The 18,253-nt window shown below is 48.5% G+C and overlaps 1 protein-coding gene across 4 annotated transcripts in view; it reads right to left on the bottom strand.

Moving 5' to 3' along the window:
* Nucleotides 1–18,042, bottom strand: part of LOC121147959 (phosphofructokinase, platelet) — a 58,118-nt gene extending 40,076 nt beyond the window's left edge. For 2 of the 4 annotated variants that reach the window (XM_040967901.1, XM_040967902.1), the window contains exons 1-2: nucleotides 17,877–18,042; nucleotides 2,282–2,355 (exon numbers count right to left, since the gene is read on the bottom strand). In XM_040967901.1, the coding sequence (XP_040823835.1) occupies nucleotides 2,282–2,355; nucleotides 17,877–17,988 (186 nt within the window). In that variant the 5' untranslated portion in view covers nucleotides 17,989–18,042. The remainder of the gene's footprint in view (nucleotides 1–2,281; nucleotides 2,356–17,876) is intronic. The other 2 variants (XM_040967899.1, XM_040967900.1) reach the window with 1 other exon arrangement.
* Nucleotides 18,043–18,253: the final 211 nt, after the last annotated feature.

Raw genomic sequence — 18,253 nt, 5'->3', positions numbered from 1 at the left:
TTATTGGAAAGTCAGATTTATAGAGAGAAGGAAAGACAGAGAGAAAGATCCACTGGTTCACTCCCCAAGTGGTCACAATAGCCAGAGCTGAGACAATCTGAAGCCAGGAACCAGGAGCTTCCTCTGGGTCTCTCACATGGGCGCAGTGTCCCAAGGCTTTGGGCTGTCCTTGACTGTTTTCCCACGCCACAAGCAGGGAGCTGGATGGGAAGCAGAGCAGTCAGGATATGAACCAGCGCCCAAATGGGATCCCGCTGTGTGCAAGGTAAGGACTTTAGCTACTAGGCTACCATGCTTGGCTCATAAATAAATTAAAAAAAAAACTTACTAAGAAATAAATTTTGTACTCCAATAATTGCCTAATAAAAAAGTTTGGAAACATCAACAAATGTCCCTGGAGGTAAAATCCCTGCCCTTACCCAAGGGCCATGAGTCAGAGACCAAATGTGCTTCTCCATGTAGGTAACACAGAGGAAGTAAGTTATGTAAGACAAGTCACTTGCTCAACTGAAAAATGAAATAAATTCCTTCCTTTCCTCTGGCACCCAAAGCCCCTGCGAAGATAAGGTAGCCAGCGTCCCAAGGGACTTAAGTCAGCACAGCACTTCAACATTACGGAGGCATTACATGTACATTCCGGTACATGTACAACAGAAGGTTACTTAAGGTAATAGTCTATAAACTTTAAGCGTTTGGTGAATTTGGAAAAAAAAAGAGACAAATTAGCTAGGTGCGACACGTTGGCCTAGTGACTACTGAAGTCTTTGCTTTGCACACACTGGGATCCCATATGGGCGCTGGTTCTAATCCCAGCTGCTCCACTTTCCATCCAGCTCCCTGCTTGTGGCCTGGCAAAGCAGTCGGGGACGGCCCAAACCGTTAGGACCCTGCACCCATGTGGAGACCTGGAAGCGGCTCTGGCTCCTGGCTTCGGATCAGCTCAGCTCTGGCCATTGCGGCCGCCTGAGGAGTGAACCAGCAAATGGAAGATCCTTCTCTCTGTCTCTTCTCTGTAAAAATTTTCCTTTCCAATAAAAATAAATATATTTTAAAAAAAAAGGAAAAGAAAAATTTGCTAATTTTAACAGTAACAGGAAAGAAAAACATCTTTAAAGGCTGCTTCTCTGACCCCCAAAGACGTTTGTAAAGCCAGGCTGCACTAAGAAAGGAACGCAGGAAGCCCAGGCAGGACTTGCGGAGGTGTGAATATCAGTCCACAGTTCCAGCTGAGTGGCTGCCTGGGACATCTGCATGCGAGCACAGCAGAGGGAGGAGGACAAGGCCCCTGAGGGTGGCCCTGAGCCTAAAGAGCTCATTCCACACCAGCGAGCAGGGGACAGCAGCCAGCAGGACCAGAGCCCAGGAATGGAAACTCACCAGGGCAATTTGACCTTAAAAAGATCCAGCTAGAAAATTAGAAGACAATAGCCTAGAACTATGATGGTTAAAGGCAGTGTTTTAAAATTGCCCAAACAGGAGACATACAAATAAAAAACACTGTCACAATTTAAAAAAGGAAATGAACACACAGCATTAAAAAAAAAAACCACACAACTTCTTTGGAGTCCGTGATAACAATTTTACAGACCAATGAGCAAAGCCTATCAGCAGCCATTTCACAAAAAGTGGGCAATGATTCAGTGAAGAGACCTGCAAGCTCGTGCCAGCTCAAGAGTCTGATGGATGCGGCTCAACACCCTGGCAAGGGACTGGGCACCTCCTCTGTTCCTGAGCATGGCCCAAGCATGCGAACACTGGAACAAGAGACACAAATCCCTCTGGCAAGACACACTGCAAGCCACAATGGACCATGGCCTCCCTTTTAACTCAGCCAGTGCCGCATCTAGGGACGGAGGTAATGACACCAGTGAAGACCTCAAAGCTCAAAGCTCTTGCAGGGTCGGGATAGTGGAAAAATGGAACCTCACCTACACAGGACACAAGCACAGGAATGACAGAATCGGTCAAGGGCAAGCAACAGTTGTGGAATGTTATTTACCAAATAGAAAATAGGCAGGATAGGGAAAGAAACAGTATATCAAACATTCTCATAATTTTAATGGATATAGATAATACTTGAAGGAATCAGATTAAGATACTAATAATAAATGTGGAGGAATGAATTTTTTTTCAAAAAAATATTCTCTTCTCATTTTCTGGAAAGATGTGTTTCTTTTTATTTGAAAGCCTTGGAAGTTGAGACCACCGGCTCAGCCCTTTGCAGAGGTGCTCAGCCACTGCAGGGCTCTGAGAAACAAGGAATGGGCAGCAAGCCACTGACCTCATAGATGAAGTACACTTTGGCCCCCACGTATATTCCCATGCGCACCACCGCGCGGACAGCAGCGTTCATTCCTGCAGAAAGAACAGTAGCAGTCGTTAGTACAGAGCCCGGGAAAAACTGGTTCTGCTACGAATGTGCCCAGCGCTGGTAACCCCTGTGCCTCTCCCAGGCCCCAGTGCCTGGAGAGATGGGTTCTACACACTCTCCAGAACCACTGCGAGGTTCAGAAAGACAAAGCACGTGGAAACGCTGCGAGCGCGGGCATAGACCACAACACGCCCTGAGCAGCCCAGGGTACTTCTGATCCTGAACACCACTGCCTCCATGTGCAGGGCATTCCATCCAGTCACCATCCAACAGACAGGATAGGTCTTTATTTATGACTAGCCAATTCCAAGATGTTAATACTGAGATGAGTAATTGCGCTATGATCTGTGCAAGAAATAAAACATTATTTCAGGGCTTGACCTTGTGGGCTAGGAGGATAAAGCCCCTATCTACAATGCCTGCATCCTGTCTGGAAGCTAGTTCGGGTCCCAGATGCTCCTCTTCTGATGTAGTCCCTTGCTAATGACCTGTGTTGGAGCAAAATCCCTGGACACATGCCACCTGTACGGAAGACCAGGATGAGGCTCCTGGCTCACAACTGGGCCCTGATCCTTGGCATTTGTAGCCATTTGGGAAGTAAACCAGCAGATCAAAAGATCCTCCCCAATCAAATCTTTTAAATTAAAAAAAAAAATGAATCTTAGAAAAGAAAAACCATTTCATCACCAGCTACCAACGTAAAAATTAAAAATTTAGGAAACAGGAGCAGGCACTGTAGTATAGTAGATTAAGGCTCTGTCTACAGTACCAGCATCCCTTGCTGACACCCAGCAGTAAAACATCCCAGCAGTTTTACTTTCAGTCCGGCTCCCTATTAATGTGTCCGAGAAAGCAGCAGAGGATGGCCCAACACCTTGGGCTCCTGCACCCTCGCTCATGGCAGACCCAGAAGCTCCAGGCTACAGGCTTCAGGACCAGCCCAGCTCTAGCTTATACGGCAATTTGAGACGTGAACCAACAGATGAAAGATTTTTCTCTCTTTCTCTCTGTAAATCTGTCTTACAAATAAAACCAAAAAATTAGGCAAAGACTTTAAATAAAAAATAAATCCTGCAATTTTACTAGCTTAAAAAGTTAAAACTGGTATGAAACGAGGATATTTTTGACACTTCAGTTAAAAGAAACGAAGAGCGGGGTTCCGTGAGCAATCATCACGTAAGACCATTTAAACTCAAGACTGCTCTCCATTCAGAGTCCATCTGGGGGAGCTGGCACTGGCTTGAACAGGCCTGGAGCCATCATCTAGACTAAAAAGCTAAGATCAATCAGCAGAGGAGTGAAAGAGCATGAAGGATGAGACCAGAAAGCTGCAGGCCTGTGCCCTTCAAAGGCAGCGGCCCCAGAGTTTCCAGCTAATTGACTCCTAGACATCCATCACTTTCAACCTCCCTCCACGTCATGCTCAGAAATGAGTGTCAGAACTAAAGACATTAGGGGCAGTGGGGGACCAAGTGACACTTCTGGCAAATAAATTTTAAAAACTCTGGTCCTGTAGGAGTGTACCTCGGCAAACAAGGAGAGTGAATTTGTGTACATTCGAATGACAAACTGGCTCAGAAAGAGGGTTAAGCATCTTGACATAGAGGCAAGCATTGGGTTCAGCAGCTAAGACGCCCTCTGCGATGCCTATGCCCTACATCTGAGGGCTTGCTGGGAGTCCCAGGCCTCCTGCACATTTCCTCGTTAATGTGCATCCCAGGGGAGAGCAGGGGGATGGCCATGGTGCTTAGGTTCTTGGTAAACTTAGGAGACACCTGGTTGGAGCTGTAAGCTACTTGCTTTCTCCTGGCCCACTTCCTGGATGTTATGGACATTTGGGTAATGAAACAGAAGACGGATGGTAGCCCTCTCTGTCTCCCACCGTTTACGTAACACGGAAATAACATTTTTAAAAATCTTAAATTTTCTCATAGCAAGTTTGTAATGCAGGGGCTCTTCTATTACCTCAAAAATAACTCTGACTAGCAACTTCCATTTAGTTGAAAAACCTTTACGGTACTTGTCTTGCACATAAACATATGTTTAATCTCTTTCTACACACAAACACACACATAGTTTTACTACTTCATATTCAAACGTGGTTATTTACAACGAATTTTTATGACCTGCAGATTAATCAATAGCTCTTTCTCATGACTATCTTACTCAGTATTTCCAACTGCGACAAGTCCTATTTCTACCCTGATAATGGTCTCCACCCCCCTATTCTCTTTGCTGAGCAGCACAACTTTCTTTTCTGTGACTCAAACAGAAATGATGACTACTCTTGAAGCACCTGCCCATTATACTGGCCTCTCCCCCTGACACTTCCTTCTTTAATATCACCCAAGACACAGCCAGAATCATTTAAGCAGCTTTTCCCCTTTTGTTTCCATGCAGCTAATTACAGTACATTCTTGTTTCAAAAACCCACACATGTAAGATCTCCTTCACTGGAAAACATGCTATGGTGCTGCCTACGTCATTCTGATAGTTGCTTCTTCTTGCACTCAACAACAGGTCCGAGATGTTTCCTGTGTAAGTATCCATGTTGCTCCCCTGCCTCCCCGGGTTCAGTGGGAGGAAAGCCCAGCTCCTCGCGGAGAGCTCTCACGCCCCGTCATGGAAGCTCCCCTACCTGCTCTGTGGCACCCGGAGGCTCCCATGCTTGAACCTGTGCCCGCCCCACTCCATCGCTTGCTCATCTTCTCCTTCCAGGACAATTTCCCAACTTCTGCTTGACTCCTGCCTGCTCCTTGCCCGTAGCCCTGTGGTACACCGCCATACCTGTATGCCTACCTGGGCCACCTTCCAAGTGTGCTTCAACTCTTATGCTACATATCTTGCTTAAAAGCAGCCCTCCCTGGTTCCTGTTGACAGAACCGGAGGTTCCAGGGTTTTCTACTTGGACACTAACAGATAAAGTCAGCAGCAGACACTGACACCACACCAGCACCTGCAACTGAATGGCAAAAAGCACAACCAGTGCTTTGCTTGAGGCCCTTTCCCCTCTACATCCCCATCTTTCTTGGGGGGTGGCGGACGGTTTAAAACCGATTTATTTTTACTGGAAAGGTAGATCAGATTTACAGAGAGAAGTTCACACGGAAAGATCTTCCCATCTGATGGTTCACTCCTCAAATGGCCGCAACTGCCAGAGCTGAGCCAATCCACAACCAGGAGGCAGGAGCTTCCAGGTTTCCCACACAGGTGCAGTGTCCCAAGTCTGTGGACCAACCTCGACTGCTTTGCCAGGCCACAAGCAGGGAGCTGGATGGGAAGCAGAGCAGCCAGGATATGAACCAGTGCCCATATCAGGTTCCAGAACTTGTAAGCTTAAGGGAGGGGATATTGTGGCATCGTAGGGAAAGCCTCTGCCTGCAGCAATGGTAAGCTAAATGGGTTCTGGTTCATGTCTCAGCTGCTCCATTCTGATCCAGTTCCCTGCATATGACCTGGGAAAGCAGCAGAGGATGGCTCAAGTCTTTGGGCCTCATACCCGACTGAGAGAACATTCACAGCAGAACCCAGGCAGAAGTCTGCTGAGGGCCTGATCCTTCTTCCAGCAAGAGGAGACAGTGACAAGATAACTTGATTAGCCTAAAGCAATAAAATTTACAAATGCAATTTAAACCATTCTCTTGTTTTAACTGAAAATATGCCCTAATTCCTTCTGCTGCAATGACCAGATCTCAGATTCTCCAAAGGGTATTTTAACAGGAAAAAAAAAAATAAAAATCCTGCTGGGACCAGATTCTAATTTAGTTGCTGAGGTGTAAGCCTTGCTGACTTACTAAACTCTCCTGAATTAGTGCAAAACCAGGGCTCCTGCTTGGCATTGCAGGGTGAGGCTTGTGAAATGGGGTTCCGGGAAACTCCTAAGGTTAGCACTAGAGGACAAAAAACAAAGGGGGAAGAATGAAAACAAACCCAAGAAGGGCCAGTCTCCTTATTAACACGTCCTGCTTTTTCATTTTGCTCCAAGCTTTCCTTGGACTCTCAGTTTTCCTATGTTTCTTTATTCCCTTTTTTTTTTCCCAGATCTATTTTTATTTGAAAGGTAAAGTTAACAAAGAGAAGGAGAGAGAGTGAATCTTCTATTAGCTAGTTCACTCCCCAAATGCCTGCTTCGACCAGAGCTGGGCTGATCTGATGCCAGGAGTTTCCTTTGGGTCTCCCACAGGGGTCCAGAGGCCCAAAGACTTGAGCCATCCTCTGCTGCTTTCCCAGGTCATATGCAGGGAACTGGATCAGAATGGAGCAGCTGAGACATGAACCAGAACCCATTTAGCTTACCATTGCTGCAGACAGAGGCTTTCCCTACTATGCCACAATACCCCCCTTCCCTCCCTCCACCCCCTAGCACCAGGGCCTGAGTTTATCACTCCATACTCAGCCTACTGTGTTTATAGTTTAGGCATGGCTGTGTTCATCACTTTGCTTTCGTTTTGATAGCTTTACCTGGGAATCCAAACAAGGCTGGTTAAGTTTTTCTGTGCAAAAATATAATCCTGTTACAAAGCACGAATCTCAGTGCTTGAGAAGTCAATCTTCATAATTTGCAGAAACCCCAACTGAGACCTCAGAGAAGGTATGGTCTAGTTACGAGAACCAAAATGTGAGCCAGTTTTGAGCCAAGGAGGGAACAGGGAAGCGTTGGAGAGCACAGGTGAATGTGATTAGCGCATTGTCACTGTTTCTTACTGAACTGTCCTGCAGTTGAACTAGTAACTAACTGGACAGTGCCTTCCTGGAGGGCAGACAGCCGGCCACGGAGTCACAGCAGGGGGCCAGCCAGCAAGGACTGAGCCAAGCCTCTTCCATTGTTATTCTGGGGTGGAGGTTTGTTTATAAAGGCTTCCTGAAATTCTCTTCTGATTAAACTTAAATAGCCAGTGATTTTTTTTTAAAGGAACAAGGATTATACTGATTATAATAAAAGCAGGTGGATTCATTCTGGAATAATCCCTTTCCTCTTTACCAGAGGTATACCATCTTTCCCAGTTGTAAGGACTTATTCCAATATCCCACCCTGGACCCTGCGCCATTACTTCTTCCTCACAGCTCACGGAATTCGCGCCAGTGCAGCCATCCACCAATCAGATGTAACCTGGCATTCCACCTGAGAATCCCACCCCCAATCTCCCAGCCCCTTCCCCAAACCCGCCCACTCGCCAATCATCCCCAGGCATTCACCTGCAGGCACCAATCCCCTGGGGCCTTGACCCCAATCCCTCCCAATCCCCGCCCCCCACACCTGGCAGACAAAAAAGGCCCCCAGGTGCGGTTCGCCCCTTTTTGCTCTCTCTCTTCCTCTCCTTGGTTCCTCTCCCCTGCTCTTCCTCCCTTCCCTCCCCTTCTCCTGTTCCTGCCCCACTCGGTTCTCTCTCTCTCTCTCTTGCTCTCTCTTGCTCTCTCTCTTGCTCTCTCCTTGGTTCCTCTCCCCTGCTCTCCCTCTCCTCCTTCTTACCTCCCTTCCCCCTCCTTCCCCTTCCCCTATTCCTGCCTCGCTGGAATAAACTTCCTAAGATATGTCGTTGCGTCTGGTGTTTTCAGCTCACGGTAAAGAACCAGGTTGCGAGAATTAGCTGCGCGTAAAGTATCTTAATATCCTATAACCTAGAACTAGAACTCTTACACTCTTTTAAATAACTAACACCAGTGATAACTGAGTCATTTCAACACTGAAAATTCATTTTTTGAGGAATAGAGTCAGGAAGCTTCCTCCTAAAAAAAAAAAAAAAAGTGCCCCATTCTAGCCACTGCAGTTCCCCACCAAGCCTCCTTTAGGAACAGTTACAGGTTTGGAAATCCTACAGTGTACCTTTAGCAGTGATCTCAAGCCATGAAGCCAGGATCCCTTCCATCCCACACGAACCACAGTGTTAGGTGTATGTGTGAGGTCAGGGGCAAATTTGAGATAAATCTGTAGGGGTCTTCAGTCACCGATTGCCTTCCCACCCATTAATCACATGGACTGTTTATAGTCCTTTGACAGATCCATCACTTATAAAGCAACAGAAGTTCCTGGCTCTGGTGGAGCCTGTCCCACTTGGGAGAGACCTACAGGCAGCAGAGAAGCACACTGCACCCACTGGGGAACAGAAGTAAGTGCTAAGGAGAAAAAAAGCCAGTGGAGAAAGATGGGACGGAATGCTGCCTCGAGGATGTCTGCCTGCCTGCCTGCCTGGAGGGGTTGCCATAACAGTCAGGCAGTCATTAGCTAAGAGGGGCCTCCCAGACAGGTGACGCCTGGGGAACAGAACTGAAGCAGGTCAGAGAAGGTCAGAGCAGGAAAAGGGGGCCTGAGGCGGGAGATTGATTGCATTCCAGGGTCTGCTCTGTGAACTCTCCTGGCTGCCCTGTTCTCTCCTGCTCTGTCATCACACTGGCCAGAAAAATAGGTCACAGGTGCCTTGTCCTAACTGAGATGTGCCATAAGTTGTCAGTTACCCTAGATTTAGTGAGGAAAACAAGACTGCAAGCTATCTTACGAATAATCAATACAGTAACTGAGTAGCCATTGAAAGCCTAGGTTAAAGAAAAATTTTCACATGAATTTTCACCTATTTCTTTTTCTTCACTATTGCCAGGTAGGTCACTTGAACTTGCACACACCATCTCTTCTTTAATGCCTGTTGTATGGCGTATACATTACACTGAGCACCACAAAGCTACTCAATCAAAGCCTCAAGAAAATGCCATTCCAAGTGCCACAATGCAGGGACCTTCCCACTGACAGTCTGTTGCTACTGAGCTTCCCATGTGTTGCTGTTACCAGCACTGTTATAGAGAACATCCTCTTTCTGACCTGGTACTTACTGCTGCTCACAATGTCTTTTGCTGGAGTGGATGAGTTCCTACCCAGCCCCAGCTCAGACACAACACCCCTTCCATGGGAACAAGCCCTGCCATGGGCCCCACCCTTTTCCCCTCCAGATTCCCTTCATGAGAATTCCACAAACGTGCCCTTATCAGCTGCCTCCAGTAATCTTTACATTGGCTTCCCAGCTGGCACAACATAAATCCAAAGTCCTCACCAGGTGGCCTATAGAATACAGTCCACTTTCTCCCATCCCCCCCCAAAGTCCCAGCTTCCTTTCCAGGCAGCCTCTGGCTGGCCCCTCCCTCCCCTTCAGGTCAGGTCAAAGGTCCTGACCCCAGGCAGCCCTCCAGAATCCAGGCTTCCTTCTCAGCTGTGTGCAGCCCGGCCCTCTGCCCCTGCCCCCCAACCCCCACCACCCCAGGCGAGCTAGTTCCCAGGAAGAAGCTGTGTTAAACCACAGATGACAATTATAACAAGAATGACTTCTCTAAGTTAATACATAATAGCCTTTTAATCATCTAGTTAGAAAGCCTGTAATAGATCACATGCGCATACATTTTTGGATAAGCTGTCCTCTAATGAACCCTAAACACTCACAAAACTACTAGAGTGTTCTTGTGAGGTGGGGGGGGGGGGGGGGGGGCATCTCTGAAATGAGAAGCCAGAGAGCTTGAGTTCTCACAGTTTTACAAATTGCTAATAGCTGTGACACATTATTGCAATTTTATTTTGAATTCAGAATATTATTTCAAAATAATGTTAGTTAATATAGAAGAGTTATTAAATATTTGCCTTCATAAACATAATGGGAAAATACCTTTTTCTTTATTCTTTAGTTACATACAATCTTCTAATGAAAGCATGGCTGGTGTGTTTAATCCTAAATTTCAGTTCAGCATATGGAGGAAAACATAGCAGATTTTCACTTATATAATTAAGGGATGCATACATTATGTGTAAAGACCCTATGTAACTCACAACTGACTTACAAGCTCCTTTGATCAATTTTAAATTCTCAGTGTAGGACATCGGTTTTAACCCTGACTCTTGGGTAACTGTTGAATGTAGGGTTTGCAAACTGCCCTGCTTCCAGACTAGGTGAGTTCTGCACCCCACCCCCACCCCCCAGGAACCAGTAGCATTACCAACCGCTCAAATCCCAAGTGTGAATCTCTCAGACTCCAGCCACACATTCTAGTCTTCACAGGATCCACCGGTGGCCAACACTAGAAGGCAGCTAATGGGCTCTGGGGAGGGTTGGCTAGAGCCAGAACAATGCTGCCTTTTCTCTGTATCCTGCGTGGCTGCAGACCTTCACTGAGGTTGAAAACAGGGATTGAAAGGGGGAGGGAGGAGGGGAAACAGGGAGAGAAAGGAGAAGGGCCCTGCCCATTAGCCTAACAGCTAAAGTCCTCCCCTTGAACACACCAGGATCCCATCTGGGCGCCAGTTCTAATCCTGGCGGTCCCACTTTCCACGCACTTCCTTGCCTGGACGGCCCAAAGCTTCGGGACCCTGCAGCCATGTGGGAGACCCAGAAGAAGCTTCAGCCTCCTGGCTTCGGATCCGCACAGCTCCAGCCGCTGGACACTTGGGGAATGAATCAACGACGGAAGACCTTTCACTCTGTCTCTACTCCTGTCTATCTGACTTTACAATAAAATTAAATACATCTTTAAGAGAGAGAAGACAGAGTGAGTGATTCGATTCTGGTAACACAGGAACCTATGTCATCACAAGTAGATAAGTTAGCCAGGGACCAGCCAGACTCCTAAGAGTCCCAGAAGACTATTGTTGGACCATGTTTTGCTGCGCCCTTTACCCTGACAGGCACAAGTACTACAATTCCCAACCAAGGACACAGCAGTAGAGATGCAAAGAACAGCCCCGCAGATGCTCTGCAATCCACAAGAAATCCAGCACCAAGCAAAGCTTGTGGAAGAGTAACTCAGAAAGTGGCTCAACTATTTCCTGAACACACAGTCATCTGTTCCTTATCCACAGGCCCCTTTCTAGCATAACTGCATACGCAGTAGTTGTACAGTTGTGAGTCCTGTCACCCTCAGCTACCTCTTACAGTTCTAATGTAAATTGCTGCAGACAGTCTAGCAAATTAATAGGCTTTATTTAAACAGCTCCAATTCAATCAGATGATAGGTTTGAGTTCTCTAGTAAAAGCCTTTCATTTTCTGCAACCCCCGAGGACAACAGGCTTTTCTTGCAAAAGCATGAAACATCTCGCTCCTAGTAAGAATCTGAATTTGTCACACAAAATATTTGCATTCATAAACACTGAAGCAATTGGACACATTCCATTGTATAATGAAACTGCACGGTAACGCCTACATAGATCCCTAAACCCAACAATTGTTGCTAAATTACTGGTTTTTGCTAAATTAATTTTCAACTAAAGAGATTCTATTAAATAATAAATCTATACTAAAGAGTTTCAGGACTAGTAGTTCCCCCAGAACTACGGGGGGAGAGGGGAAAGACGTTCACTGTTCTGTTTCCATTCCGCATCTAACTGGGCTCTCAGAAGTACTGAAGCCCTTACCTAACCTGGCCTGGTACTTGAATATGGCCTAAGTACATCCTTCTAATTTAACTCCTCCCCTTCGCTTGCAATACCAAGTACTATGTATACTATGTAAAATACTGTACAAATTACTGTTGCACTGTATTATCTTAAGGAAATAGTCATAAAGGGCATATTTTATGAGAACAGATGCAATTTTCCCACAAACATATATTTAAGATTTATTTATTTTGGGCACGGCGTGGTAGCGGCTAAAGTCCTCGCCTTGAACACGCCAGGAATCCCATATGGTCGCAGGTTCTAATCCCAGCGGCCCCATTTCCCTTCCAACTCCCTGCTTGTGACCTGGGAAAGCATTCGGGGACGGCCCAAAGCCTTGGGATCCTGCACCCATGTGGGAGAGCCGGAAGAGCTCCTGGTTTTAGATCGGCAGTACCAGCCACTGCGCTTACTTGGGAAGTGAATTATAGGACAGAAGATCTTGCTCTCTGCCTCTCCTCCTCTCTGTATATCTGCCTTTCCGATAAAAATAACTTTCTCTCCGCCTCTCTGTATTTTTATCAGAAAGGCGGATATACACAGAAGAAAGACAGACAGCAAGATCTTCTGTCTGCTGCTTCACTCCCCAAGTAGCCGCAACAGCTGGAACTGAGCCAATCCGAAGCCAGGAGCACGGAAGTTCTTCCAGGTCTCCTACTTGGGTGCAGAATCCCAAGCCCTTGGGCCATCCTTGACTGCCTTCCCAGGCCATAGGCAGGGAAGCTAGATGGGAAGCAGGGCCTCCAGAATTAGAACCTGAGCCCATATGGGATCCGGGCACGTTCAAGGTGAGGACTTCAGCCACTACACTATCACACTGGGCCCCCTGCAAATATTCTCTAATCTGAGGCTGGACAACTCTACAATGCAGTCCAGTCTATTGGCACCTCAAATTTATGAATGAAAGGCTTTCAAGTGCTCACTGAAACACATGGCCTTGTCTCCAAAAGGGTGCCTTCGATTAGCTGTTCATCCATAACAATCTCATGAAGAGAGAAGCCAGCTAGAACTCCAAGTCATTTCCCACTTCCTCAGTGGAAAAGTCCAGGCGGAAGGCAGTCAAGGACACCTGCCCATCTGCCACGCAAGGTGCAACGCACTAGAGCTATGCTGGTTAAGACACATGCACACCCTAGTCTGGCTCCTTCTCACTGCAGACACAGGGCCAGACCCTACCACTCAGCTCTGCGAATGCCACGAAGACCACTCATCTCAAATTTTTTCCCTGGCTCCTGCAGGATGTTAGTTTTCATGAACAAGTGGTCACAAAATGCAATTCTCATGACAATTACACATATGCAAATGCATGAGGACTTTGTGTAACTGTGGCATTGATATTCACCTCTCCAAAGGCCAAAACGGATCATCTCTCCATACTAGCACATCCCCAGAATGCACAGCAACTTCTCAGCATTCCCCACTCAGCATATGCCAGGCCCTCCGGAAGCCACAGCCGGTGTCCAAGACGATGAGTCATCTCTGGTATGTGACACAATATTGTGTGAGGGTGGGTACTAGTTATGGTGGGCCTATCTGTCCAGCAACGTGGAGCTGATTTCAAGTTAAAGTGAAAATCAATTTAATCTTAGCATTCTTGGTAACAACACACTGATTCAGATGCCGACGGAGAAAGGTCCACAGAAAAAACTGCTCCTCGATGAGCGCTCTGGGAGAGTAGCACAGATTTAAGTTTTGCTTTATTTTATCATTATATAAGATAATTACATAATATCAATTACGGAAGGAAAGTGCACCTTAGTTTTAAGTGTTGCCTTGTTTAAACTGCCTTGAGTATTTTCTGTTCCATTAACTAACAACTGCCCAAAGAGCATGTGTAGATTTAGAGCAACTGAGCTTCGCTCACTTCTGGACATTAACTAGATCACAGAATCTCACCTAGAAAGACTCCTTAAGAAGATGATCCAGGGCACAGGTGCCACAGCTCTATGGGCTAATCCTCTGTCTGCAGGTGCAGAAACCCAATGGGTGCTGGTTCCTGTCCTGGCCACCCCGCTTCCCACCCAGCTCCCTGCTTATGGCCTGGGAAAACAGTAGAGGATGGTCCAAAGCCTTGGACTCCTGCACCTGCATGGGAGACCCAGAAGAAACTCCTGGGTTCTTGCTTTGGATTGCCATTGTGGCCATTTTTGGAGGAAACAAGCAGATGGAACATATATGTTATTTATTCTCTCTGTAAATCTACCTTTCTGATAAAAAACAAATTTTTTAAAAAAGAACACGATCCAGGGGCTACAAACTGCATCCCATAAGGATGCTGATACAACCGCCCACTACTCCACTTCCGATCCAGCCCTCTGCCAATGCACCTGTGCTAGCAGAAGATGGCCAAGTACGTGGACCCGTGCTCCCTGTGGGGATGAAGGTCCTGGGTTATGGCTTCAGTCAGGCCCAGCTCTGTCATAGCAATCTGGGGAATGAACAAGCACATGAAAGATCTCCGTCTCTCTCCTAACTCTGCCTCTCAAATAAATACATTTTAAAGAAAAAAGGAAAAAAATGACTGGTGGAGGAAATTTGAGGCCAAGATCTCACTGAGCTTTACGTAAGCTACTTATTCCTTTGTGTATCATTTTTTTCCTGAAAAAAATGAATCCATACATACCCTGGAGCCATGCAATTATGTCTGGAAATAAAACTGCTGAAAATGTGTCCAATAAACAGTAGCTACAGTCCTCTCTGCATGGAACTTCACACTAGACTAGAAAATCACCCTAAGATTTTAAATGCATTTCCCCAATCTCCAGCTACAAGCAAAATTCACAGTCTCAAGAAAAAACAAGTACGGATATAACTCAGACAAAATGACCAAAGAATAGAATTATCATCTGTCATGTCTCAAGGAGCAACTTACTCTAAGGATTTGTAAATCTGTTTCTGCCCCGTTCCAACATATCTCAGACCTTTCCAAAAAAGAACTGGATCCCAAACTTTCAAAAAGGTGCAAGCCACTATCATAGCAGAACCTAGCTATTTATATAGCCTAAGAAAAAGAAAAGGCAAGGAAGTCACCTCTGTTCTGAAGAGGGAGGGCGCTCAGGCATGGGTTCTGGTGAACTTTACCAGGGACAGTCCAAAGGTGTGCCAGGTGGCAGCAGGTGCTATTTGGCATCCATGCCAGGTTGTGGGCAGACTTCTCCCATTAACTAACAATGTTAACTAACAATGTTAACTAACAATTAACTAGCAATGTTCTCACACAACTTTTAAAAAGATTTATTTTGCTTTTATTGGAAAGTCAGATATATAGAAGGAAGGAGAGACAGAGAGCAAGATCTTCCATCTGATGACTCACTCCCCAAGTGACCATAACAGCTGGAGCTAAGCCAATCCGAAGCCAAGAGTCCAGAGCCTCCTCCGGGTCTCCTACGTGGGTGCAGGGTCCCAAGTCCTTGGGCCATCCTCCACTGCTTTCCCAGGCCACAAGCAGAGTGCTGGATGGGAAGCAGGGCTGGCAGGATTAGAACTGGTGTCCATATGGGATCCCAGTGCATGCAAGGCCTTTAGCTGCTAGGCTACCACGCCGGGTCCAGTTCTCATACAATTATGGTTTCAGCATCCTTTTCCGCTCATGTGAAAAGGGATAAACTTAGTAACTTTTAATATGTGCAACTCCCCACACATAGCTGACACTACTGGTTCAGTAAAAAGAAAGATGCTGATTCTGCCAATGGCACTATTATCTTGTACACTGTACACAAAATGTCAAGTATTTCAGCATACTTTTGGTCACGGTGTTCACAGGAATGGCCCTTAGGGACTGATGTAGCACAGCAAGCCACTGCTTGCAACACCAGCCTTCCACATGAGAGAACTGGTTCAAGTCCCAGCCACTCGACTTCCCATTCAGCTCCCTTGTAATGTGCCTAGGAAGGCAGTGGAAGATGGCCCATGTACCCGGGCCCCTATGTGGGAGCCTGGAGTTCCTGGCTCCTGGCTGCTGTCTGGTCCAACCTTTTCCTTTGGGACATTTGAGAAATGAGAAATGACAGAAGATCTCTCTGTGCCACTACATCCTTCAAATCAAAAAAAAAAAAAAAAAACGGGTGGGGGGGAGGAGCATGGTCCATAATGCATTTTTCAATAGCTACAGCATCTTCATTCTGATACAACCTTGAAACTCTAACCGCACAGCCCCGGGAGCCACAGACACATCAGTTCCCCTTCCTGTGCCGGAAGCTCCCTTTCCGGGAGGTCAAGGTAAAAGGCTCACTTCTTAAATTGTTCCTAGCGGATGTCCCCGGAACTAGGGTGCTTTCGAAGTTGTTCGCCAGAGGAAGCCACACTAGCTAGGCTCCACGCCAACCCTATACATACATGCCTATCTTCATATGCTGACGTCCTGTGTGTCCCTGTCATCTTCTCTCCTACTCCTCCGGCAGTCAGCCTTTGCTAAATCCCAATGTTTTGTTTCTTTCTGAGAAGCCGGTTCTCCAGGGGCGATATTTACATCGGCGCACAGCTTTTACTAGAATACCTATTTGACAGCAACCTAGCTTTCTGGGGAGGAGGAAGGCGGGCCTCTGGTACTGGAAACAGCATCCGAGTCTGCCCTTGTCTCCGGCCCCACACCTGGCAGGGCTGGCTTCGCCTGCTCGAGCCGCACAAGCCCTGGGCTGCAGGGATGCTGCGTCACACGTGGGGCGTCGGGGGGCCGCAGGCGCACGGGCGGTGGCGACGGACTGGGCATCACGTAGGCGCCCGCGCATAGCCGGGGCGGTGCCCAGAGCGCCCCAACCTGCCCCGCCGCGCCGGCCTCGCCCAAGGACGAAGGGAAGGTCGCAGGATGGGTGGGCCAAGGGCGAGAGGGCACCGAGCCGGGCCTCGGGAACATCCCTCCTCGACTAGCGAAAAACCTAAGAAATTAGGCGCCAGGGCCGTGCGACGCATTTGAAGCAGAAGGAACCGGAGAAGAAAGGAAGAAAAATTTAAAAATCAAAGCCGGCTCTGGGAACGTGACTCCAGCCCGCACGATCCGCGAGGCTCCAAGGGTGAATTCGTCTACAAAGCCCGCGTCTACTTTTTAATGGTAGGCTCCGTCTTAGCCAGGAATTTACAGGAACCTGGAACCCCCGCAGCGTCCGGCGCCGCCTCAGCTTAACCCGCCCTGCCCGGAGCTCCGCCGGGCCCTTTGAAATGCTAAATGATCTCCAAGCCCTGCCTCGTTCTGTGGCCCAAGGCTAGGGACCCCTCCCCCACCCCCGGCCTCCGGCTCCCCCAAGCTTTGAGGTCAGCTTCCACGTTGGGGAGAAGGAGCGCGGGGGACGTCTCGGAATCCCCGTTTCCTGGTCTTTCCTAGCCACCAGGAGGCTGGCGCGGAGGGAGGGCATAGTAACCCATTTTTGTTTTCAGTTTTGTCTCAAGCCGGAAGGCGACGCAAGGAAAAATCTTTAATTAAAAAAAAAAAAAACCCTCCCAGGAGTCATCTAAGGTGTGACCAGAGAAACACGAGGTGGAAACGTCCCGGGCGTCCCAAGCGGGGTCCCGCAATGCAGCAGTGGGAATCCCACGTGCTTCTCCTGCGGGGGCGCAACTCGTGCCTGAGGACCCGGCTAGATTATCCACAATATTTCAGGGGTTCCGGTGAGTCAGGAGGGTAGGGCTGAACACAAGAGAGGTAGTCCTGTGTCCATCAAGCTTTAACGGAGTCGCCCGGCCCCCTTCGTGCGCCTCCCACGCACAACGACCCACGAGGAGGATGTTGGAAGCGGTCCTATCGCCAGCCTTAATACATGAACCTGTAGGTGGAAAACTCCTTGAGCTTCCCCCATGGAAGATCCTACAGCCTTACCCCTTCCCGACTCCACCCCACCCGCAGCGTGGCTCCTGCCGCCCCACCCAAATCCCTCACGTTGCCGGGCCCGGGAGGCGTCGCCGTGCCTCCAGTCACCGCTTCCTCCCAGGTGGCTTTCCCCAACGCGTCTCTACGGAACCTCCTCCTCCCTGCTCCCTGCTCCCTGGCACTCCTCCCTCCTCGCCGCTCTCGGTTCTCCAAGAAAACCACCCCCACCACCATCCCTCGGCTGCCTCCCCCGCCACAGCCGCCACCATCCCCACACCTCCCCAAAACCAAGCGCACACACCTTGGGCATCGCCACCGCTGGTCAGCACACCGATGGCTTTGCCGGCCCCGGAGAGCTGCTCCAGGAACTTCCGGTAGGAGCCCCGAGGGGTCGAAGAGACTTTGACGTCCATGGCGAGGAGGCCGAGGGACAGCGGCTCGCTCGGGTGCGCAGCAGGCAGTGAGGACCCGGCCCACGCGCGCGCGCCTCGGAACCGCCGCCCCGCCTGCGCCCCGGCTCGTGCGCCAATGGGCGGCGGCGGGCGGTGCTCCAGCGGGCGGGCGGGGCCTGCTCGGGGCTGCCGGGGACCGCGGCCTGTCCCCGGGCAGGGCCGGGGGTGGGAAGTGATGCAGCGTCGCTGAGGGCACTGCAGGTGGAGTGGGGGGCGGAGCGGGAAG

The sequence above is a fragment of the Ochotona curzoniae genome, unplaced genomic scaffold (genome assembly GCF_017591425.1).
Source record: "Ochotona curzoniae isolate NIBS_2020 unplaced genomic scaffold, NIBS_Ocur_1.0 scaffold_4683, whole genome shotgun sequence".
Taxonomy (NCBI): Eukaryota; Metazoa; Chordata; class Mammalia; order Lagomorpha; family Ochotonidae; genus Ochotona; species Ochotona curzoniae.
The sequence above is the reverse complement of the archived record's forward strand: the minus strand, read 5'-3'. Positions and strand labels throughout refer to the sequence as shown.